Source organism: Salmo salar, chromosome ssa17 (assembly GCF_905237065.1).
Source record: "Salmo salar chromosome ssa17, Ssal_v3.1, whole genome shotgun sequence".
NCBI classification, from domain to species: domain Eukaryota; kingdom Metazoa; phylum Chordata; class Actinopteri; order Salmoniformes; family Salmonidae; genus Salmo; species Salmo salar.
In genome coordinates this window covers 33753728-33778739 of record NC_059458.1, presented here as the reverse complement: position 1 = coordinate 33778739, position 25012 = coordinate 33753728, and the positions used below count along the sequence as shown (strand labels likewise).

The following is a 25012-nucleotide window of genomic DNA, read 5'->3' as shown; positions in this document are numbered from 1 at the left end:
TCTGCTAACCTGTCTGGTCTTGACCATTCCCATATCCACTGGCTCTGACGAAAGGACATTCTCCGCCCTGAACCGGATCGAGACATACTGCAGGAACACAACTGGACAGGCCCGACTGTCAGCCTTGGCTTTGATCTCAATCGAGAAAGTACTTCTCTTGGATTTAAAATCAATGGACAAACTCTATGACCCTGCCATTGCCCATTTCATAAAGAAGGATCAGTGGGTGGACTTCGTTTTCAAATGATAATTTAATGATTTATTGCAGCTCGCTTCCTGTTAGCTATCTCTCTTTTTGAAAAGAATGAATATGAAACATATGCATGTAAACTTTAGACCACCTATTGGCTACTTTGTACGCTGAATGTGGTAAAATGTTTGCAATTGCAAGTAATAGCTGTTTTCTTCATTTCCTGTTAGAATTGCTAAATGTGTATTTCGATTGGGTCCTCCTGCCTTATGCCACAGTGAATGGGTTGCTGAGGCTTTACCTTAACATTATTTGATGCTGTGTCGGACTCTCCTTCAGCATGATGCTACCGCAAGCTCAGCCTAACTGTCCATGGTCCTGAATCAGTAGTTATCAATAGTTAGGCATGTGCTGTTGGGGTTACCACAGGTTAACATCAGTATTCCTGGATCTTGTTCCTAAATAGGGAAGTTAGCCTAAACATGTTGAAGTGCATTGTGGTTGTATTTCCCATTTATTTTAATCTTGCTGCTTGGGAAACATTGTAGTGAGGACCTTCTTAATGAAATGTTACCTACAAAGTAGCCTAGCTGACCTGGCAGAATGGTATCAGGATGATTTGCATCAATCCAGTGGGTGTTTTGTGAACTCTACCATCACACGTGTGCTACGAAGACACCACTAAACAGCCTGTTGCTGCTACTTAGAGGATTACTACACCCAAAACTCAATGTCTCAGACCTCAAAAGTGGCCTCTTGATGTGGTTTAAGCATTGTTGTAGACTTGGAAAATCAAATGTAGTTGTTTTTCTAGAAAGAAAGAAAAAAAAGTGTGATTTTTGAGAGCGAAAACCTAGAAAGAAACAGGGGAAACCTGGAAAAACGGAACGGAATCAGGCAAAAAATAATACATATTTTATAGGGTACATTTTATAGGGAAATCGCCCACTATTCAAGCAAAAATTTGCAACAAACTTACATCAATTTGCCTATTTTCTTTTTGCTGGTTAGCATTTTCATCTCAGCTGTAGGGATGATGTGTTTTAAAGCCTGTTTCTGTTCAGAAGTAGGTCTACCAGCTAATACACACTCATACTTGCATACAGGTAATGAAAAGTCCTACTACTCTAGTACATTGGGCGATATGACAGTAGTTTCAGTGTTTCAAAGCCCTGTAATTACTGAACACTACATTGATTCAGATTCCGTACGTGGAATGTGAATGGTTCCTAATGTAAGACTCATTTTAGCTCTCCCTGAAGTCCATAGATTCACACTCTACTCGCCTTGGAGAAGAGGCAACAAGCCTACCGTAGATTCAACTCCGGTCCTATTCATTAAGCGTAGGCCTACCGTAGATTCAACTCCGGTCCTATTCATTAAGCGTAGGCCTACCGTAGATTCAACTCCAGTCGTATTCATTAAGCATAGGCCTACCGTAGATTCAACTCCGGTCGTATTCATTAAGCGTAGGTCTACCGTAGATTCAACTCCGGTCGTATTCATTAAGCATAGGCCTACCGTAGATTCAACTCCGGTCGTATTCATTAAGCGTAGGCCTACCGTAGATTCAACTCCGGTCGTATTCATTAAGCGTAGGTCTACCGTAGATTCAACTCCGGGCCTATTCATTAAGCGTAGGCCTACCGTAGATTCAACTCCGGTCGTATTCATTAAGCGTAGGTCTACCGTAGATTCAACTCCGGTCGTATTCATTAAGCGTAGGTCTACCGTAGATTCAACTCCGGTCGTATTCATTAAGCGTAGGCCTACCGTAGATTCAACTCCGGTCGTATTCATTAAGCGTAGGCCTACCGTAGATTCAACTCCGGTCCTATTCATTAAGCATAGACCTACCGTAGATTCAACTCCGGTCCTATTCATTAAGCATAGACCTACCGTAGATTCAACTCCGGTCCTATTCATTAAGCATAGACCTACCGTAGATTCAACTCCGGTCGTATTCATTAAGCATAGGTCTACCGTAGATTCAACTCCGGTCCTATTCATTAAGCGTAGGCCTACTGTAGATTCAACTCCAGTCGTATTCATTAAGCATAGGCCTACCGTAGATTCAATAGATTCAACTCCGGTCCTATTCATTAAGCGTAGGCCTACCGTAGATTCAACTCCGGTCCTATTCATTAAGCGTAGGTCTACCGTAGATTCAACTCCGGTCCTATTCATTAAGCGTAGGCCTACCGTAGATTCAACTCCGGTCCTATTCATTAAGCGTAGGTCTACCGTAGATTCAACTCCGGTCCTATTCATTAAGCGTAGGTCTACCGTAGATCCAACTCCGGTCCTATTCATTAAGCGTAGGTCTACCGTAGATTCAACTCCGGTCCTATTCATTAAGCGTAGGCCTACCGTAGATTCAACTCCGGTCCTATTCATTAAGCGTAGGTCTACCGTAGATTCAACTCCGGTCCTATTCATTAAGCATCGGCCTACCGTAGATTCAACTCCGGTCGTATTCATTAAGCGTAGGTCTACCGTAGATTCAACTCCGGTCCTATTCATTAAGCGTAGGCCTACCGTAGATTCAACTCCGGTCCTATTCATTAAGCGTAGGCCTACCGTAGATTCAACTCCGGTCCTATTCATTAAGCATAGGCCTACCGTAGATTCAACTCCGGTCCTATTCATTAAGCGTAGGCCTACCGTAGATTCAACTCCGGTCCTATTCATTAAGCGTAGGTCTACCGTAGATTCAACTCCGGTCCTATTCATTAAGCGTAGGCCTACCGTAGATTCAACTCCGGTCCTATTCTTTAAGTGTAGGCCTACCGTAGATTCAACTCCGGTCCTATTCATTAAGCGTAGGTCTACCGTAGATTCAACTCCGGTCCTATTCATTAAGCGTAGGCCTACCGTAGATTCAACTCCGGTCCTATTCTTTAAGTGTAGGCCTACCGTAGATTCAACTCCGGTCCTATTCATTAAGCGTAGGCCTACCGTAGATTCAGCTCCGGTCCTATTCATTAAGTATAGGCCTACTGTAGATTCAACTCCGGTCCTATTCATTAAGTATAGGCCTACCGTAGATTCAACTCCGGTCCTATTCATTAAGCATAGGCCTACCGTAGATTCAGCTCCGGTCCTATTCATTAAGTATAGGCCTACCGTAGATTCAACTCCGGTCCTATTCATTAAGTATAGGCCTACCGTAGATTCAGCTCCGGTCCTATTCATTAAGTATAGGCCTACCGTAGATTCAACTCCGGTCCTATTCATTAAGTATTGGCCTACCGTAGATTCAGCTCCGGTCCTATTCATTAAGTATAGGCCTACCGTAGATTCAACTCCGGTCCTATTCATTAAGTATAGGTCTCCCGTAGATTCAACTCCGGTCCTATTCATTAAGTATAGGTCTACTGTAGTAAAGATGTGCAATGGTAGGTAGGCTACGCTAGCGTTTGTTGGACAAGTTTAGAAATCGGTACACAAGAATGAGTAGCCTAGTCTTTTTAGAATGACGAAATACGGGGACAATAATATATATTCTGACTCATTTGTATTAACGGTTAGGTCTTTGAATAGTGGATTCTGCAGATTCCCTTGGCCTCCTATTGGTTCACTCTTGATGCCTGGTCTCACCGTAAACACACCGAATACAACATGATTATTACAGAACGATTATTGCTAGATGTATTTTTGTTCACCATTTAACAGCATATTCCTTGTATTCATCTGCCTTTTTGAAAGCCTCTATAGAAGAACCTCGTGATCTTTTTTGTTAGAAATAAGAAGGACGACGAGAATATTATATTTTGTAATTAAGAGTGTTGGTGAAATAACCTACTGTGATGGATCATGTTTTTCTTTTTGCAAATATATTTTTGGCCATTTTTGTAGTGTCTGTGGGTTTTTACATTACATATTTTTATTTATTATAAAACAACATGTTATTTTGTTGTGGGGAGATGAAGAAAGACAGTGCATCTAGACTTGCTGTCCAGTTACCAATACGTTCCCATTTAGAACATGGAGTTATTCTGCCGTCAACTAGGAAGCGGATGTTCCTCTGACATTCTGAGGTGTTCCTCTGACATTCTGAGGTGTTCCTCTGACATTCTGAGGTGTTCCTCTGACATTCTGAGGTGTTCCACTGACATTCTGAGGTGTTCCACTGACATTCTGAGGTGTTCCTCTGACATTCTGAGGTGTTCCTCTGACATTCTGAGGTGTTCCACTGACATTCTGAGGTGTTCCTCTGACATTCTGAGGTGTTCCACTGACATTCTGAGGTGTTCCTCTGACATTCTGAGGTGTTCCACTGACATTCTGAGGTGTTCCACTGACATTCTGAGGTGTTCCTCTGACATTCTGAGGTGTTCCTCTGACATTCTGAGGTGTTCCACTGACATTCTGAGGTGTTCCTCTGACATTCTGAGGTGTTCCACTGACATTCTGAGGTGTTCCACTGACATTCTGAGGTGTTCCTCTGACATTCTGAGGTGTTCCACTGACACCTGTGTGTGCCTCTGGTTAACACGGTATGCTACACACATTTACAGACTGATGTGTTAACTCCCCTTTTAACATGCAAGACAACAGTAAAATAGATTTCAACAAAATGGACACGTAAAAAAAAACAAGCTATTATTTGTGGACGTCACATGGATTGGCAGTAAAAGCTTTCACTCCAGCGGTGGAGCAGGATGCCATCCAGTTTGTTAGGAGCAGTGCCTTGTTCCAGGAGAACAACGTATGTAGTTCTGTCCTTGAGCTGCTGTTGTCTATTGTCACAGAAATGCTTTGGCGTTTAGCCTGGGGAAACGTACAGTACACAGAGGATCTGACAATATACACAAGCCTCTCTGCTATTCCTCTTTGGAAGTTGGAAAAGCTATAGGCTACAATATCTTGTGGGACATTTATTTTGAGCGTGTTTTGCTACGATTAATCAAATCAGTGGCGTAGTGATATTTTCTTTAGCTGAAGGAGTGAAATATTATAATCTTTTATGATGTAGTTTCTCAGAGTTTTACTGACAGAAGGAGCCCATTGAATATTGTAATAGAATAAAATGTATCCTCCAACTGTAACGTCTCCCTACGCCCACACATATGGCCTCAAGAAACATTTATAAACACTGTTAGCCCACACATATGGTCTCAAGAAACATTTATAAACACTGTGTTAGCCCACACATATGGCCTCAAGAAACATTTATAAACACTGTTAGCCCACACATATGGTCTCAAGAAACATTTATAAACACTGTTAGCCCACACATATGGCCTCAAGAAACATTTATAAACACTGTTAGCCCACACATATGGCCTCAAGAAACATTTATAAACACTGTTAGCCCACACATATGGCCTCAAGAAACATTTATAAACACTGTTAGCCCACACATATGGTCTCAAGAAACATTTATAAACACTGTTAGCCCACACATATGGCCTCAAGAAACATTTATAAACACTGTTAGCCCACACATATGGTCTCAAGAAACATTTATAAACACTGTGTTAGCCCACACATATGGTCTCAAGAAACATTTATAAACACTGTTAGCCCACACATATGGTCTCAAGAAACATTTATAAACACTGTGTTAGCCCACACATATGGTCTCAAGAAACATTTATAAACACTGTTAGCCCACACATATGGTCTCAAGAAACATTTATAAACACTGTGTTAGCCCACACATATGGTCTCAAGAAACATTTATAAACACTGTTAGCCCACACATATGGTCTCAAGAAACATTTATAAACACTGTTAGCCCACACATATGGTCTCAAGAAACATTTATAAACACTGTTAGCCCACACATATGGTTTCAAGAAACATTTATAAACACTGTTAGGCATACCTCATTTCAAAATGGGCCATCATTGTCAATCGTGAATGATTCTTCACATTTTCTAACTGCATGCCAATCATTTGATATCAATCAGTTTAGATCAGTTTAAATAGGCATTCAGATCTTCTAGAATGACTGTTTGATGAGCACCTCTTCCCCCTCAGGAGGTTGAAAAGGTTTGGAATGGGCCCTCAAATCCTCAAAGTTCTACAGCTGCACCGTTGAGAGCATCTGGACTGGCTGCATCGCTGCTTGGTATGGCAACAGCACCGCCCTCGATCGCATGGCGCTACAGAGGGTGGTGCAGACAGCCGGTACATCACTGGGGCCGAGCTCCCTGCCATCCAGGACCTCTATATCATGCGGTGTAAAAGGAACGCCCGGAAAATTGTTGGACTCCAGCCACCCAAGCCATACACTTTTCTCTCTGTTTCCGCACAGCAAGCGGTACCACTGCATCAAGTCTGACACCAACAGGCTCCTGAACACCCTTTGTGTAACATTTATATTTTTGCACTGTCTCTATGCAGACTCGCAGGACTTTATACACACACACTGACACTCCAACACACACATGTATACTGACTCTAATATATATATATATATATATCTATACACACACATACATACACACACAATAATTTACGCTGCTGCTACTCTGTTAATCATATATTCTGATGCCTAGTCACCTGACCCCTATACATACCTACCTCTATCACCAGTATGCCTGCACATTGTCAATATGCTATTGGAACTGACCCTGTATATAGCTTCTTACTTCCTTTATTTTATTTTCTTCTTGTTTTTGTTCTACTGTATGTTATTTTTAAGTACTGCGTTGTTGGGTTTAGAGCTAGCAAGAAGGGCATTTCACTGTACTTGTGAACGTGACATTAACTTGAAACTTGAATTAAAGCAGATGGTGTTAACAAACTATTAACCTTTTTCTTGTTGGCCTATTTCGTTTCAATCAAAGCATATATCCTGCCTAGTGGCACTGTGTTGACTTTTGGCAGAGTTTATTTGTGATTTATTATTTTCAGATAAGAAATGACAGGTGTTTTTGGCGTAACATTATAGGTCTATGTTACAGTATATTCTATTCAGTTTTATGTAAAATACTAATGAATCATTATAGGATCTTGCGAGACAGACCACCACTGTGAGAAGTGAATCATGTTTGATCTGACTGTACTAGATGAGCACCACTGTGAGAAGTGAATCATGTTTGATCTGACTGTACTAGATGAGCACCACTGTGAGAAGTGAATCATGTTTGATCTGACTGTACTAGATGAGCACCACTGTGAGAAGTGAATCATGTTTGATCTGACTGTACTAGATGAGCACCACTGTGAGAAGTGAATCATGTTTGATCTGACTGTACTAGATGAGCACCACTGTGAGAAGTGAATCATGTTTGATCTGACTGTACTAGATGAGCACCACTGTGAGAAGTGAATCATGTTTGATCTGACTGTACTAGATGAGCACCACTGTGAGAAGTGAATCATGTTTGATCTGACTGTACTAGATGAGCACCACTGTGAGAAGTGAATCATGTTTGATCTGACTGTACTAGATGAGCACCACTGTGAGAAGTGAATCATGTTTGATCTGACTGTACTAGATGAGCACCACTGTGAGAAGTGAATCATGTTTGATCTGACTGTACTAGATGAGCACCACTGTGAGAAGTGAATCATGTTTGATATGACTGTACTAGATGAGCACCACTGTGAGAAGTGAATCATGTTTGATCTGACTGTACTAGATGAGCACCACTGTGAGAAGTGAATCATGTTTGATCTGACTGTACTAGATGAGCACCACTGTGAGAAGTGAATCATGTTTGATCTGACTGTACTAGATGAGCACCACTATGAGAAGTGAATCATCTATTTGTAATAATAACGACGTGATGTCAGACTATTAGGAACAAGCAACAGATCTTGATGAGGGTTATTTTAAGCGATTTGAGTGCCCTTCCAATAGTGTTGATGAGTCTTATTAACCAAGTGGTCACATATCGTTCTGGGTTCCATGGAGATGTATGAACATCAAGGCAGACACGAGGTGAGTTTGGATCCTTGGTGTGACCAGGTTAATGTGGTGGATCAGTGTGTCTGCATACACAATACAGGTGGTACGTTTCTGTAAGCTATAAGCCATGTACAGTAGGGCGGGTTTCAGTGTGTTGTACTGTACATGAGCCCCAATTGAACCTGCCCTCTACTGGTGGCTGAGTGTAACTTCACTCAGTTTCACTACTTGGTGTTGTAGTGTTGTAATACATTATTAACAATGTAATAATACCTTCATCATAACCCAGCTGTTGTAGTACAGAGATACAAGATAATACCTTCATCATACACCAGCTGTTGTAGTGCAGAGAAACAAGATAATACCTTCATCATACACCAGCTGTTGTAGTGCAGAGAAACAAGATAATACCTTCATCATACACCAGCTGTTATAGTGCAGAGAAACAATATAATACCTTCATCACACACCAGCTGTTATAGTGCAGAGAAACAATATAATACCTTCATCATACACCAGCTGTTATAGTGCAGAGAAACAAAACAATACCTTCATCATACACCAGCTGTTGTAGTGGAGAGAAACAAGATAATACCTTCATCATACACCAGCTGTTGTAGTGGAGAGAAACAAGATAATACCTTCATCATACACCAGCTGTTGTAGTGCAGAGAAACAAGATAATACCTTCATCATACACCAGCTGTTGTAGTGCAGAGAAACAAGATAATACCTTCATCATACACCAGCTGTTGTAGTGGAGAGTAACAAGATAATACCTTCATCATACACCAGCTGTTGTAGTGCAGAGAAACAAGATAATACCTTCATCATACACCAGCTGTTATAGTGCAGAGAAACAAGATAATACCTTCATCATACACCAGCTGTTGTAGTGCAGAGAAACAAGATAATACCTTCATCATACACCAGCTGTTATAGTGCAGAGAAACAAGATAATACCTTCATCATACACCAGCTGTTGTAGTGCAGAGAAACAAGATAATATCTTCATCATACACCAGCTGTTGTGCTGAGAAACAAGATAATACCTTCATCATACACCAGCTGTTGTAGTGCAGAGAAACAAGATAATACCTTCATCATACACCAGCTGTTGTAGTGCAGAGAAACAAGATAATACCTTCATCATACACCAGCTGTTGTAGTGGAGAGAAACAAGATAATACCTTCATCATACACCAGCTGTTGTAGTGGAGAGTAACAAGATAATACCTTCATCATACACCAGCTGTTGTAGTGCAGAGAAACAAGATAATACCTTCATCATACACCAGCTGTTGTAGTGGAGAGTAACAAGATAATACCTTCATCATACACCAGCTGTTGTAGTGCTGAGAAACAAGATAATACCTTCATCATACACCAGCTGTTGTAGTGCAGAGAAACAAGATAATACCTTCATCATACACCAGCTGTTGTAGTGGAGAGAAACAAGATAATACCTTCATCATACACCAGCTGTTGTAGTGCAGAGTAACAAGATAATACCTTCATCATACACCAGCTGTTGTAGTGCAGAGAAACAAGATAATACCTTCATCATACACCAGCTGTTGTAGTGCAGAGAAACAATATAATACCTTCATCATACACCAGCTGTTATAGTGCAGAGAAACAAGCTTGTTGCCCAAAAACATCCTTTGGTGTAGAGAGAGCCAACTGTAGTTTATAACATCAAGGTCCAGACAGTGATCCTCAGTACTCTAGTCTGGCAGTTGACCCGTGCACCACCAGAGAGAACACGAGGCTGCCCTCTAGTGAAGATATAGTTGAAAGCCTTCCACGACCACAGGGCAACCGTCAGAAGTTATTCTGTGACGTTCACTTCTCAACACCGACACCGGGAGTCGGTCACCGAACAAGCCTTTCTGATAGGAGGTCGGTGTAGCGCGTAGCAATGGGCTCCATTTCGGGTTTATTGTCTGTGGTAGGAGGGGCAACTTTCTACCTCTATCTCCTGTCCTCTTTCCTGCCGCCCGGACCGCAACATCACCGGCGACATGAGGTGGAGTTAAACAACGAGAGCGCAGAGGGAGCCGGGGACATGGAAGTTGTTGAGTACAGGTAGCCAGCCTCAACAGATCTATAGCTACAATTTGGTAGATGTCGCAAGACTTTTCAGCTATTAGCAGAATAATTATAGGCTACAGCAGCTGCCTGCTTGTGCAATGACACTTTCTAGGACATGTTTACATATATAACTTTACAAATAAGTCAATATATAGCCACTTCCACAGTGTTATATTAGCATAGTGACATCACCATTTATGTAATAGATCTAGTATAAAGTCTCAGAGTACTCCCAGAGTGGTTATCTGTTGTGTGATTATGATGTTGATAAGTGCATTGACAGACAGCGCAGAGTCCATTGAGGTGCTGTAATAATCACTGCGTTTGGCAGCATCTCATTTCCCTCAGATGATTGCATGACAAGTTATCTAAATGGCATCATCAAACACCTGACTGTCAGTGTAGGCTAATTCAGAGGACATGTCACAGCTGGTTGCTGTTCTCCCAAAGTATTTGTCCTTGTCTGATGGTGTTGTTTGACAGCATTAGGTGATAATATCACAGTAGTTCCTGTTTTCAGATGATGTTCCTATAGGCCTACTCTAAACCCCTGTGTGTCTCATCCAGCCCCACCTCTCCTATGGTTTCTGCCCCAGTGGAGACCTGGCCATGGCCTCTCTTGGTTGGCTTAGGTTCACTTGGCCTGAAATACTGTCCTCCTCAGTCTGATGAGTATGAGAACATACAGCTCTGACCTAACCCTGGACGGGACACACTCGTCTTGGTTGGCATTATGTCATCGTCCCATCATATTTCACCGTACCTAATTATAAAGGAGTTTCACGACCCTGGCGTCATGTTTATCAGCCCTGTACACTCCTATTAGAGAACAGACATCCAGAGGTGATGGTAGACGGAGGTGGATGGACAGCCTGGACAGGAGGGCACCACTGGGTCTATATGGTCTCCTGCGAGGTCCACCACCGGACGGTTCTGATGAGGTGCTACCCAGGACATAACACTGGACACAGTGTGCTGAGGAATACACACCGGACTGGTTCAGATGAGGTGCTACCCAGGAAATAACACTGGACACAGTGTGCTGAGGAATACACACCGGACGGTTCTGATGAGGTGCTACCCAGGACATAACACTGGACAGTGTGCTGAGGAATACACACCGGATGGTTCTGATGAGGTGCTACCCAGGACATAACACTGGACATGGTGTGCTGAGGAATACACACCGGACGGTTCTGATGAGGTGCTACCGAGGACATAACACTGGACACGGTGTGCTGAGGAATACACACCGGATGGTTCTGATGAGGTGCTAACCAGGACATAACAATGGACACGGTGTGCTGAGGAATACACACCGGACGGTTCTGATGAGGTGCTACCCAGGACATAACACTGGACACGGTGTGCTGAGGAATACACACCGGACGGTTCTGATGAGGTGCTACCCAGGACATAACAATGGACACGGTGTGCTGAGGAATACACACCGGACGGTTCTGATGAGGTGCTACCCAGGAAATAACACTGGACACAGTGTGCTGAGGAATACACACCGGACGGTTCTGATGAGGTGCTACCCAGGACATAACACTGGACACGGTGTGCTGAGGAATACACACCGGACGGTTCTGATGAGGTGCTACCCAGGACATAACACTGGACACGGTGTGCTGAGGAATACACACCGGACGGTTCTGATGAGGTGCTACCCAGGACATAACACTGGACACGGTGTGCTGAGGAATACACACCGGACGGTTCTGATGAGGTGCTACCCAGGACATAACACTGGACACGGTGTGCTGAGGAATACACACCGGACGGTTCTGATGAGGTGCTACCCAGGACATAACACTGGACACGGTGTGCTGAGGAATACACACCGGACGGTTCTGATGAGGTGCTACCCAGGACATAACACTGGACACGGTGTGCTGAGGAATACACACCGGACGGTTCTGATGAGGTGCTACCCAGGACATAACACTGGACACGGTGTGCTGAGGAATACACACCGGACGGTTCTGATGAGGTGCTACCCAGGACATAACAATGGACACGGTGTGCTGAGGAATACACACCGGACGGTTCTGATGAGGTGCTACCCAGGACATAACACTGGACACAGTGTGCTGAGGAATACACACCGGACGGTTCTGATGAGGTGCTACCCAGGACATAACACTGGACACGATGTGCTGAGGAATACACACCGGACGGTTCTGATGAGGTGCTACCCAGGACATAACACTGGACACGGTGTGCTGAGGAATACACACCGGACGGTCCTGATGAGGTGCTACCCAGGACATAACACTGGACACGGTGTGCTGAGGAATACACACCTGACGGTTCTGATGAGGTGCTACCCAGGACATAACACTGGACACGATGTGCTGAGGAATACACACCTGAGATCCTAACCACAGTGGCTTTGCCTTCCATTCATCCCATATAGCTCAACAATTAGATGTGATACCAGCAGCTTAGGTTTCATGGTTCATTCTGTTTGCGTGTGTCTGTGTCACGGCTGAGGAGCCTGAAACTTCCAGCATCGAAACTAGCAGAGGCAGAAATCCCAGAGCAAAAGCCGCTATTTCTGTCCCATATCCTGTTTCATACTCTCTCAAACACATCCTTCTCTCCGCCATCTGGAAACCTCTCCCTCTCTCTCATGCCTGCACACGGGCACCAGCCATGCCCACTTTAGTCTGTGTTTGACCTGTCTATGATGTCAGATTAGGGTATCCCCAGATTCCCAATACTCTAGAGAGTCAAGTTTAGACTAGTCATACACCAGCAGACTGGGGGCTGAGCATTATGTCTTCCCTATATGACTACAACTACGGCTGTGTACTACGGCTGTGTGTACTACGGCTGTGTATACTACGGCTGTGTATACTACGGCTGGGCTGTGTATACTATGGCTGTCTGTACTATGGCTGTGTATACTACGGCTGTATAGACAGCCATAGTATAGACAGCCATAGTATACACAGCCATAGTATATACAGCCATAGTATACACAGCCATAGTATATACAGCCATAGTATACACAGCCATAGTATACACAGCCATAGTATATACAGCCATAGTATACACAGCCATAGTATAGACAGCCATAGTATACACAGCCATAGTATACACAGCCATAGTATATACAGCCATAGTATATACAGCCATAGTATACACAGCCATAGTATATACAGCCATAGTATACACAGCCATAGTATATACAGCCATAGTATACACAGCCATAGTATAGACAGCCATAGTATACACAGCCATAGTATACACAGCCATAGTATACACAGCCATAGTATACACAGCCATAGTATACACAGCCATAGTATATACAGCCATAGTATAGACAGCCATAGTATAGACAGCCATAGTATATACAGCCATAGTATACACAGCCATAGTATACACAGCCATAGTATACACAGCCGCAGTATACACAGCCGCAGTATATACTGCTGTAGTATAGACAGCCGTAGAATACACAGCCATAGTATATACTGCTGTAGTATAGACAGCCGTAGTATACACAGCCATAGTATATACAACCATAGTATGTCTGTACTGTGTGTACTATGGCTGGCTATAACCCCTTCCTATAACCTATAACTCCTTCCTATAACCCCTTCCTATGACCTATAACCCCTTCCTATGACCTATATCCCCTTCCTATAACCCCTTCCTATGACCTATAACCCCTTCCTATGACCTATAACCCCTTCCTTTGACCTATATCCCCTTCCTATAACCCCTTCCTATGACCTATAACTCCTTCCTATAACCCCTTCCTATGACCTATAACCCCTTCCTATGACCCCTTCCTATGGCCTTCACCTGTGTTACCTTAAATGCTCTGTCCTCAGTGTCCTCAATTCCCATTTGAAGAAAAAAAAAAAAACTTCTCCCTGGTGCAAACAGTAACTAGGTGCCAATATTTAGGTCTAAATCTGACACTAGTACTAGGAACCATGTTATCTGATGTTGCTGGTGTTCGTTTCCCTCCAGACTGAAGTTCCCGTCGGACCTGGATGAGCTGAGGGAGCTGGCTGAGATGCTGCAGTTCTATAAGACAGAACACACAGGCTACGTGGTGCTGCTGTTCTGTAGTGCCTACCTCTACAAACAGTCCTTCGCCATCCCTGGCTCCTCCTTCCTGGTGAGAGGGACTAACATTACACTCATCCATGGAACACACACAAACTGTTTCCACGTGTCCATGAACCTATGACCCTAAGAGCAGAACCTCCATCCATGGTCAGAACAGCCTGCCTCCTGACCCTCACCATCAGGGGTGGAAAGTACTTAAGTAAAAATACTTTAAAGTACTGCTCGTTTTTTGGGGTATCTGTACTTTACTATTTATATTGTTTACTACTTTTATTTCACTACATTCCTAAAGAAAATAATGTTGTTTTTACTCCATACATTTTTCCTGACACCCAAAAGTACTCGTCACATTTTGAATGCTTAGCAGGACAGAAAATTGTCCAATTCACACACTTATCCCGACTGCCTCTGATCTGGCAGACTCACTAAACACACATGCTTCATTTGTAAATAATGTTGGAGTGTTGGAGTGTGCCCCTGGCTATCTGGAGATAAACAAACTAGAACAGTGTGTCGTTTGGTTTGCTTAATATAAGCAATTTGAAATGATTTATAGGTTTTCAGTTAACTTCTGGTACTTAAGTATATTTAAAACCATATACTTTGACCTTTTACTCAAGTATTATTTTACTGGGTGACTTTCACTTGAGTAATTTTCTATGACGGTATCTTTACTTTTACTCAAGTATGACAATTGGGTACTTTTTCCACCAGTGCTCACCAAGCTCATCTCCTGTGCTTCCCAGAACATGCTGGCGGGGGCGCTGTTTGGTCCATGGCAGGGTCTGGTCCTGGCCTGTCTTCTGACCACCACCGGCTCTACCTTCTGTTACCTGCTGTCTGCTGCCTTCGGGAAGAGCTACATCATACGCTTGTTCCCTGACCAGGTGGACAGGCTGCAGAACAAGGTGTGAGAGAGAGACAGTATGTTGTCCCAGACCACAGTACCATGGGCTTGTTGGAGGAGGGTGTATGACTGGGGGGATACAGGCCCTTCCTTCACCACATGTCCTTTGATTACAATTCTCTAAAGATAGACTAGAGGGGTGTGTGTGTGGGTCTCCTCTTACAGTGTCCTTGGCTTACACATTAGGTTAGACAGGTGTAACAGTTGTCCAGTGCAGACCAGAAGACTGGTCTGATCACCAGTGTAACAGATGTGATCTACTTCCTGACTCTCTTGGGTTTTTGGTTTGGTCCCAGTTGATTGGTGATTATTCTGATGATAGACACCAGGAAATACATGTTCAGGACAACAGTATGTTGATCACTGCAGATTTGTGAATTGCCTGTTGGCATGGAAATAACTGAATTAGAGCATGCTGGGTAACTCTTTCTTACAGCAATAACACAGAAAAGTGCATCCCAGGAAGCCACCAATATCTAACAGGTACTGTACACACAAATATACACTGAACTAAAATAGAAACACAACATGTAAATTGTTGGTCCCATGTTTCATGAGCTGACATAAGACACCAGACATCTTCCATACGCACAAAAAGCTTCTTTTTCTCAAATTGTGTACGGACATTTGTTTATATCCCTGTTAGTGAACATTTCTCCTTTGCCAAGCTAATCCATCTACCTGGCAGGTGTGGCATATCAAGAAGCTGATTAAACAGCTTGATCATTACAAATGTGCACCTTGTGCTGGGGACAATAAAAGGCCATAGAAGTATATAATGTATAAAATGCACTATTTCAGAATGTGACCTCCCCCTAGCTGCAAGCATGACCTATGGCATAACACCTTATTGATATGTAAATTCAACCAACCAATAGGAATACATAAACAGTGGCAAGGGAAACATAACTAACCGTGTTACACAGGGTAAGAATACAGAATGCCACATTCTTTTACAGTGTTGGGACTCTAGTAATATCCCTCCAATCATTCATTAATAAGTACATTTACAATGACAGTTCTCTCTTCCTCCTCCGTTCTCCCACCCCCTCTCCACCTCCTCCGTTCTCCCACCCCCTCTCCTTCCCTCTCTACCTCCTCCGCTCTCTACCTCCTCCGTTCTCCCACCCCCTCTCCACCTCCTCCGTTCTCCCACCCCCTCTCCTTCCCTCTCTACCTCCTCCGTTCTCCACCCCCTCTCCTTCCCTCTCTACCTCCTCCGTTCTCCACCCCCTCTCCTTCCCTCTCTACCTCCTCCGCTCTCTACCTCCTCCGTTCTCCCACCCCCTCTCCTTCCCTCTCTACCTCCTCCGTTCTCCACCCCTCTCCTTCCCTCTCTACCTCCTCCGTTCTCCCACCCCTCTCCTTCCCTCTCTACCTCCTCCGCTCTCCACCTCCTCCGTTCTCCCATCACCTCTCCTTCTCTCTCTACCACCTCCATTCTCCACCCCCTCTCCTTCCCTCTCTACCTCCTCCGCTCTCCACCTCCTCCGTTCTCCCATCACCTCTCCTTCTCTCTCTACCTCCTCCGTTCTCCACCCCCTCTCCTTCCCTCTCTACCTCCTCCGCTCTCCACCTCCTCCGTTCTCCCACCACCTCTCCTTCTCTCTCTACCACCTCCGTTCTCCACCCCCTCTCCTTCCCTCTCTACCTCCTCCGCTCTCCACCTCCTCCGTTCTCCCATCACCTCTCCTTCTCTCTCTACCTCCTCCGTTCTCCCATCACCTCTCCTTCCCTCTCTACCTCCTCCATTCTCCCATCACCTCTCCTTCCCTCTCTACCTCCTCCTCTCTCCCACCCTCTCTACCTCCTCCATTCTCCCACCCTCTCTACCTCCTCCATTCTCCCACCCTCTCTACCTCCTCCATTCTCCCACCCCCTCTCCTTCCCTCTCACCTTCTCCGTTCTCCCACCCCCTCTCCTTCCCTCTCTACCTCCTCCGTTCTCCCACCCCCTCTACCTCCTCCATTCTCCCACCCCCTCTCCTTCCCTCTCTACCTCCTCCGTTCTCCCACCCCCTCTCCTTCCCTCTCTACCTCCTCCGTTCTCCCACCCCCTCTCCTTCCCTCTCTACCTCCTCCGTTCTCCCACCCCCTCTCCTTCCCTCTCTACCTCCTCCGTTCTCCACCCCCCTCTCCTTCCCTCTCTACCTCCTCCATTCTCCCACCCCCTCTCCTTCCCTCTCTACCTCCTCCGTTCTCCCACCCCCTCTCCTTCCCTCTACCTTCTCCGTTCTCCCACCCCTCCTCTACCTCCTCCGTTCTCCCACCCCTCTCTACCTCCTCCATTCTCCCACCCCCTCTCCTTCCCTCTCTACCTCCTCCGTTCTCCCACCCCCTCTCCTTCCCTCTCTACCTCCTCCGTTCTCCCACCACCTCTCCTTCCCTCTCTACCTCCTCCGTTCTCCCACCCCCTCTCCTTCCCTCTCTACCTCCTCCGTTCTCCCATCACCTCTCCTTCCCTCTCTACCTCCTCCATTCTCCCACCCCCTCTCCTTCCCTCTCTACCTCCTCCGTTCTCCCATCACCTCTCCTTCCCTCTCTACCTCCTCCGTTCTCCCACCCCCTCTCCTTCCCTCTCTACCTCCTCCGTTCTCCCATCACCTCTCCTTCCCTCTCTACCTCCTCCATTCTCCCACCCCCTCTCCTTCCCTCTCTACCTCCTCCGTTCTCCCACCCCTCTCCTTCCCTCTCTACCTCCTCCGTTCTCCCATCACCTCTCCTTCTCTCTCTACCTCCTCCGTTCTCCCACCCCTCTCCTTCCCTCTCTACCTCCTCCGTTCTCCCATCACCTCTCCTTCTCTCTCTACCTCCTCCGTTCTCCCACCCCCTCTCCTTCCCTCTACCTCCTCCGTTCTCCCATCACCTCTCCTTCTCTCTCTACCTCCTCCGTTCTCCCACCCCCTCTCCTTCCCTCTCTACCTCCTCCGTTCTCCCACCCCCTCTCCTTCCCTCTCTACCTCCTCCTTTCTCCCACCCCCTCTCCTTCCCTCTCTACCTCCTCCGTTCTCCCACCCCCTCTCCTTCCCTCTCTACCTCCTCCGTTCTCCCATCACCTCTCCTTCTCTCTCTACCTCCTCCGTTCTCCCACCCCCTCTCCTTCCCTCTCTACCTCCTCCGTTCTCCCATCACCTCTCCTTCTCTCTCTACCTCCTCCGTTCTCCCATCACCTCTCCTTCCCTCTCTACCTCCTCCGTTCTCCCATCACCTCTCCTTCTCTCTCTACCTCCTCCGTTCTCCCATCACCTCTCCTTCTCTCTCTACCTCCTCCGTTCTCCCATCACCTCTCCTTCTCTCTCTACCTCCTCCGTTCTCCCATCACCTCTCCTTCTCTCTCTACCTCCTCCGTTCTCCCATCACCTCTCCTTCTCTCTCTACCTCCTCCGTTCTCCCATCACCTCTCCTTCTCTCTCTACCTCCTCCGTTCTCCCATCACCTCTCCTTCTCTCTCTACCTCCTCCGTTCTCCCATCACCTCTCCTTCTCTCTCTACCTCCTCCGTTCTCCCATCACCTCTCCTTCTCTCTCTACCTCCTCCATTCTCCCATCACCTCTCCTTCCCTCTCTACCTCCTCCATTCTCCCACCACCTCTCCTTCTCTCTCTACCTCCTCCGTTCTCCCATCACCTCTCCTTCTCTCTCTACCTCCTCCGTTCTCCCATCACCTCTCCTTCTCTCTCTACCTCCTCCGTTCTCCCATCACCTCTCCTTCTCTCTCTACCTCCTCCGTTCTCCCATCACCTCTCCTTCTCTCTCTACCTCCTCCGTTCTCCCATCACCTCTCCTTCTCTCTCTACCTCCTCCGTTCTCCCATCACCTCTCCTTCTCTCTCTACCTCCTCCGTTCTCCCATCACCTCTCCTTCTCTCTCTACCTCCTCCGTTCTCCCATCACCTCTCCTTCTCTCTCTACCTCCTCCGTTCTCCCATCACCTCTCCTTCTCTCTCTACCTCCTCCGTTCTCCCATCACCTCTCCTTCTCTCTCTACCTCCTCCGTTCTCCCATCACCTCTCCTTCTCTCTCTACCTCCTCCGTTCTCCCATCACCTCTCCTTCCCTCTCTACCACCTCCGTTCTCCCACCCCCTCTCCTTCTCTCTCTACCTCCTCCGTTCTCCCATCACCTCTCCTTCTCTCTCTACCTCCTCCGTTCTCCCATCACCTCTCCTTCTCTCTCTACCTCCTCCGTTCTCCCATCACCTCTCCTTCTCTCTCTACCTCCTCCGTTCTCCCATCACCTCTCCTTCCCTCTCTACCACCTCCGTTCTCCCACCCCCTCTCCTTCTCTCTCTACCTCCTCCGTTCTCCCATCACCTCTCCTTCTCTCTCTACCTCCTCCGTTCTCCCATCACCTCTCCTTCTCTCTCTACCTCCTCCGTTCTCCACCCTCGCCTTCTCTCTCTACCTCCTCCGTTCTCCCATCACCTCTCCTTCTCTCTCTACCTCCTCCGTTCTCCCATCACCTCTCCTTCTCTCTCTACCTCCTCCGTTCTCCCATCACCTCTCCTTCTCTCTCTACCTCCTCCGTTCTCCCATCACCTCTCCTTCTCTCTCTACCTCCTCCGTTCTCCCATCACCTCTCCTTCTCTCTCTACCTCCTCCGTTCTCCCACCCCCTCTCCTTCTCTCTCTACCTCCTCCGTTCTCCCATCACCTCTCCTTCTCTCTCTACCTCCTCCGTTCTCCCACCCCCTCGCCTTCCCTCTCTACCTCCTCCGCTCTCCACCTCCTCCGTTCTCCACCCCCCTCTCCTTCCCTCTCTACCTCCTCCATTCTCCCACCCCCTCTCCTTCCCTCTCTACCTCCTCCTCTCTCCCACCCTCTCTACCTCCTCCATTCTCCCACCCCTCTCTACCTCCTCCATTCTCCCACCCTCTCTACCTCCTCCATTCTCCCACCCCCTCTCCTTCCCTCTCTACCTCCTCCGTTCTCCCACCCCCTCTCCTTCCCTCTCTACCTCCTCCGTTCTCCCACCCCCTCTCCTTCCCTCTCTACCTCCTCCGTTCTCCCACCCCTCTCTACCTCCTCCATTCTCCCACCCCTCTCCTTCCCTCTCTACCTCCTCCGTTCTCCCACCCCCTCTCCTTCCCTCTCTACCTCCTCCGTTCTCCCACCCCCTCTCCTTCCCTCTCTACCTCCTCCGTTCTCCACCCCCTCTCCTTCCCTCTCTACCTCCTCCATTCTCCCACCCCCTCTCCTTCCCTCTACCTCCTCCGTTCTCCCACCCCCTCTCCTTCCCTCTACCTTCTCCGTTCTCCCACCCCCTCTACCTCCTCCGTTCTCCCACCCCTCTACCTCCTCCGTTCTCCCACCCCTCTCTTCTACCTCCTCCATTCTCCCACCCCCTCTCCTTCCCTCTCTACCTCCTCCGTTCTCCCATCACCTCTCCTTCTCTCTCTACCTCCTCCGTTCTCCCACCCCCTCTCCTTCCCTCTCTACCTCCTCCGTTCTCCCACCCCCTCTCCTTCCCTCTCTACCTCCTCCGTTCTCCCATCACCTCTCCTTCCCTCTCTACCTCCTCCGTTCTCCCACCCCCTCTCCTTCCCTCTCTACCTCCTCCGTTCTCCCATCACCTCTCCTTCCCTCTACCTCCTCCGTTCTCCCACCCCCTCTCCTTCCCTCTCTACCTCCTCCGTTCTCCCACCCCCTCTCCTTCCCTCTACCTCCTCCGTTCTCCCACCCCCTCTCCTTCCCTCTCACCTCCTCCGTTCTCCCACCCCCTCTCCTTCCCTCTACCTCCTCCGTTCTCCCACCCCCTCTCCTTCTCTCTCTACCTCCTCCGTTCTCCCATCACCTCTCCTTCTCTCTACCTCCTCCGTTCTCCCATCACCTCTCCTTCCCTCTCTACCTCCTCCGTTCTCCCATCACCTCTCCTTCTCTCTCTACCTCCTCCGTTCTCCCATCACCTCTCCTTCCCTCTCTACCTCCTCCGTTCTCCCATCACCTCTCCTTCCCTCTCTACCTCCTCCGTTCTCCCATCACCTCTCCTTCCCTCTCTACCTCCTCCGTTCTCCCATCACCTCTCCTTCCCCCTCTACCTCCTCCGTTCTCCCATCACCTCTCCTTCTCTCTCTACCTCCTCCGTTCTCCCATCACCTCTCCTTCTCTCTCTACCTCCTCCGTTCTCCCATCACCTCTCCTTCTCTCTCTACCTCCTCCGTTCTCCCATCACCTCTCCTTCTCTCTCTACCTCCTCCGTTCTCCCATCACCTCTCCTTCTCTCTCTACCTCCTCCGTTCTCCCATCACCTCTCCTTCTCTCTCTACCTCCTCCGTTCTCCCATCACCTCTCCTTCTCTCTCTACCTCCTCCGTTCTCCCATCACCTCTCCTTCTCTCTCTACCTCCTCCGTTCTCCCATCACCTCTCCTTCTCTCTCTACCTCCTCCGTTCTCCCATCACCTCTCCTTCTCTCTCTACCTCCTCCGTTCTCCCATCACCTCTCCTTCTCTCTCTACCTCCTCCGTTCTCCCATCACCTCTCCTTCTCTCTCTACCTCCTCCGTTCTCCCATCACCTCTCCTTCCCTCTCTACCTCCTCCGTTCTCCACCCCCTCGCCTTCTCTCTCTACCTCCTCCGTTCTCCCACCACCTCTCCTTCTCTCTCTACCTCCTCTGTTCTCCCATCACCTCTCCTTCTCTCTCTACCTCCTCCGTTCTCCCATCACCTCTCCTTCTCTCTCTACCTCCTCCGTTCTCCCATCACCTCTCCTTCTCTCTCTACCTCCTCCGTTCTCCCATCACCTCTCCTTCTCTCTCTACCTCCTCCGTTCTCCCATCACCTCTCCTTCTCTCTCTACCTCCTCCGTTCTCCCATCACCTCTCCTTCTCTCTCTACCTCCTCCATTCTCCCATCACCTCTCCTTCCCTCTCTACCTCCTCCGTTCTCCCACCACCTCTCCTTCTCTCTCTACCTCCTCCGTTCTCCCATCACCTCTCCTTCTCTCTCTACCTCCTCCGTTCTCCCATCACCTCTCCTTCCCTCTCTACCTCCTCCGTTCTCCCATCACCTCTCCTTCCCTCTCTACCTCCTCCGTTCTCCCATCACCTCTCCTTCCCTCTCTACCTCCTCCGTTCTCCCACCCCCTCTCCTTCTCTCTCTACCTCCTCCGTTCTCCCATCACCTCTCCTTCTCTCTCTACCTCCTCCGTTCTCCCATCACCTCTCCTTCTCTCTCTACCTCCTCCGTTCTCCCATCACCTCTCCTTCCCTCTCTACCTCCTCCGTTCTCCCACCCCTCTCCTTCTCTCTCTACCTCCTCCGTTCTCCCATCACCTCTCCTTCTCTCTCTACCTCCTCCGTTCTCCCATCACCTCTCCTTCTCTCTCTACCTCCTCCGTTCTCCCATCACCTCTCCTTCTCTCTCTACCTCCTCCGTTCTCCCATCACCTCTCCTTCTCTCTCTACCTCCTCCGTTCTCCCATCACCTCTCCTTCTCTCTCTACCTCCTCCGTTCTCCCATCACCTCTCCTTCCCTCTCTACCACCTCCGTTCTCCCACCCCCTCTCCTTCTCTCTCTACCTCCTCCGTTCTCCCACCCCCTCTCCTTCTCTCTCTACCTCCTCCATTCTCCCATCCCCTCTCCTTCTCTCTCTCCGTCAGGTGGAGGAGAACCGTAGCAGTCTGTTCTTCTTCCTCCTGTTCCTGCGGTTCTTCCCCATGACTCCTAACTGACACTCGCATGATACATCATTTTGCTTAAGACGTGAAGACTTTCATTAGCTCACTGAGTTAATGTCTAGGCTTTAGCTCAGAAGGCTAACACAGTCTCTCCCTTGTTATATTGAAGTACTACTACAACAGATGTCATTAATTACCAATGGCAGATACTTTCCACCTTTACTGTTCCAAACTCTCCCTCCTCCGATATCGACTTAATCTAGGAGGTCTAACCCAGTCTCTCCTCTCCTTCCCCAGGTCTAGTGTTTATCTAGGAGGTCTAACCCAGTCTCTCCTCTCCTTCCCCAGGTCTAGTGTTTATCTAGGAGGTCTAACCCAGTCTCTCCTCTCCTTCCCCAGGTCTAGTGTTTATCTAGGAGGTCTAACCCAGTCTCTCCTCTCCTTCCCCAGGTCTAGTGTTTATCTAGGAGGTCTAACCCAGTCTCTCCTCTCCTTCCCCAGGTCTAGTGTTTATCTAGGAGGTCTAACCCAGTCTCTCCTCTCCTTCCCCAGGTCTAGTGTTTATCTAGGAGGTCTAACCCAGTCTCTCCTCTCCTTCCCCAGGTCTAGTGTTTATCTAGGAGGTCTAACCCAGTCTCTCCTCTCCTTCATCAGGTTTGATCCCGTATAACTTCATCTGCGTGCGGACAGGCTCCATCCTGTCAGAGATCTCTTCCCTGGACGATATCTTCTCCTGGGGGACGCTGCTACAGCTGTTGGCCATCGCCTGTGTGGCCCTGCTTCCCGGAGCCCTTATCAAGCGCTATAGCCAGAACCATCTCCAACTGGACGGGCTGCAGCAGAATGGAGGACACAGACAGAACCAGGGACAAGCAGCTGATGACAGAAAGAGGAGATGACCCTCCTGAAATACAGTCATGCTGGGTCTGATTGAACTTGACTGACCCTGCTGGACTGGATTGGCCACTATCACTACAGCTTTACGCAGGGGAGTTTAGACCTTTTTTAGGGGAGAGAAACGACTTAACTGCCACTATGCCGAGGATACTTAAAGGTCATGAACAGTCAAATCATGTTTTTCATGTTATGTGATGATATTTGGATGAAACCAGATCAAAGTATGAAAAATGACTGTTGCTCCAACATTGATCAAGGTTGGTCATAAAGCTACTGGTCCCCTCCTCCCATGTCAAACACTTGGATTCAGGAGGCAGGATTATTAAGGGAAAAGGGGTCACCCTAACTCTCATTTTAATACAGCAACGGTAACATATTTTCTTACCTAATTGAAATAAGTACTGCCTCGTTACCAACATCGGAGAAGGCGTGTTTGTGGAGGGGCGTGGTTTATACAGCTACTCTACTGGTGCCAAAATTGGGCTGTAAGGTGTCAGCAAATATAATTAAAAGTTGACACTATTCATCTATGGTAGAGAGACTTATGTCTCCCCTTTCATCTGTCTGGTGTTACTGGTCTTCAAGCATGGAACAAAAGGGGGGGTTGTCATTCAACACATCCGTCAGTGCTGCTGTGAACCGCTCCCAGCAGAGACATGACAAATTATGCAATTTCAATGTTTGTGTTTCACCTGATTTGCTAGGGCTGATTTTACTGCAGGACTGCAGTCCAGTTTGACATAGGGGTTTCAAAGAGCTGTCAGTCAAGGCCAGCTCATGAATATAAGCTCCCTGCCCACTCCGCCTGTCTTTTCAAACTTCCTGATAGTTAGCCGTGAGGAAAAATTACTTTCTTCAAATGTTGAGCATTTCATTCACAAAAATATATATTTCTGATATTTTAGTCAGTTAACGTGTTGGGGCTAGGGGGCACGGCCAGATAAAAATACGTACCCGATTTAAACTGGTTACTACTCTTGCCCAGAAACGAGAATATGCACATTATTAGTAGATTTGGATAGAAAACACTCTAAAGTTTCTAAAACTGTTTGAATGGTGTCTGTGAGTATAACAGAACTCATATGGCAGGCCAAAACCTGAGAAGATTCCATACAGGAAGTGCCCTGTCTGACAATTTGTTGTCCTTCTGTTGCATCTCTATGGAAAATACAGCATCTGTGCTGTAACGTGACACTTTCTAAAGCTCCCATTGGCTCTCTAAAGCCGCCAAATAGTGGAATGGGGTGTCTGCTGTCTCTGGGCGAAGAACAGCAGGAGAGTTTGTGAGTGGTCAGCCTGGGGACAGTGACACTGGAGATGCGCGGTCACGAGAATTCTCCCAAAAAATTATTTC

At 47.4% G+C, this 25012-nt stretch overlaps 2 protein-coding genes across 2 annotated transcripts; both read left to right on the top strand.

The window, feature by feature from the left end:
- Positions 1 to 1391: 1391 nt before the first annotated feature.
- LOC106575841 (zonadhesin-like) lies at positions 1392 to 5238 on the top strand. The gene is made up of 2 exons (XM_045699527.1): positions 1392 to 4587; positions 4651 to 5238. Exon 1 carries the CDS (start codon positions 1413 to 1415, stop codon positions 3594 to 3596), a length of 2184 nt encoding a protein of 727 aa, XP_045555483.1. The 5' UTR covers positions 1392 to 1412; the 3' UTR covers positions 3597 to 4587; positions 4651 to 5238.
- A 4646-nt stretch (positions 5239 to 9884) lies between these two features.
- LOC106575842 (transmembrane protein 41A-A-like) lies at positions 9885 to 24199 on the top strand. The gene is given in 5 exon segments (XM_045699526.1): positions 9885 to 10145; positions 14142 to 14292; positions 14990 to 15151; positions 22744 to 22814; positions 23372 to 24199. Coding segments are annotated over 5 exon segments (840 nt in total). The 5' UTR covers positions 9885 to 9978; the 3' UTR covers positions 23661 to 24199.
- Positions 24200 to 25012: the final 813 nt, after the last annotated feature.

Excerpts from the sequence above, each read along its gene's own strand:
- LOC106575841 (XM_045699527.1), top strand. The coding sequence starts at position 1,413 with ATGGTTCCTAATGTAAGACTCATTTTAGCTCTCCCTGAAGTCCATAGA.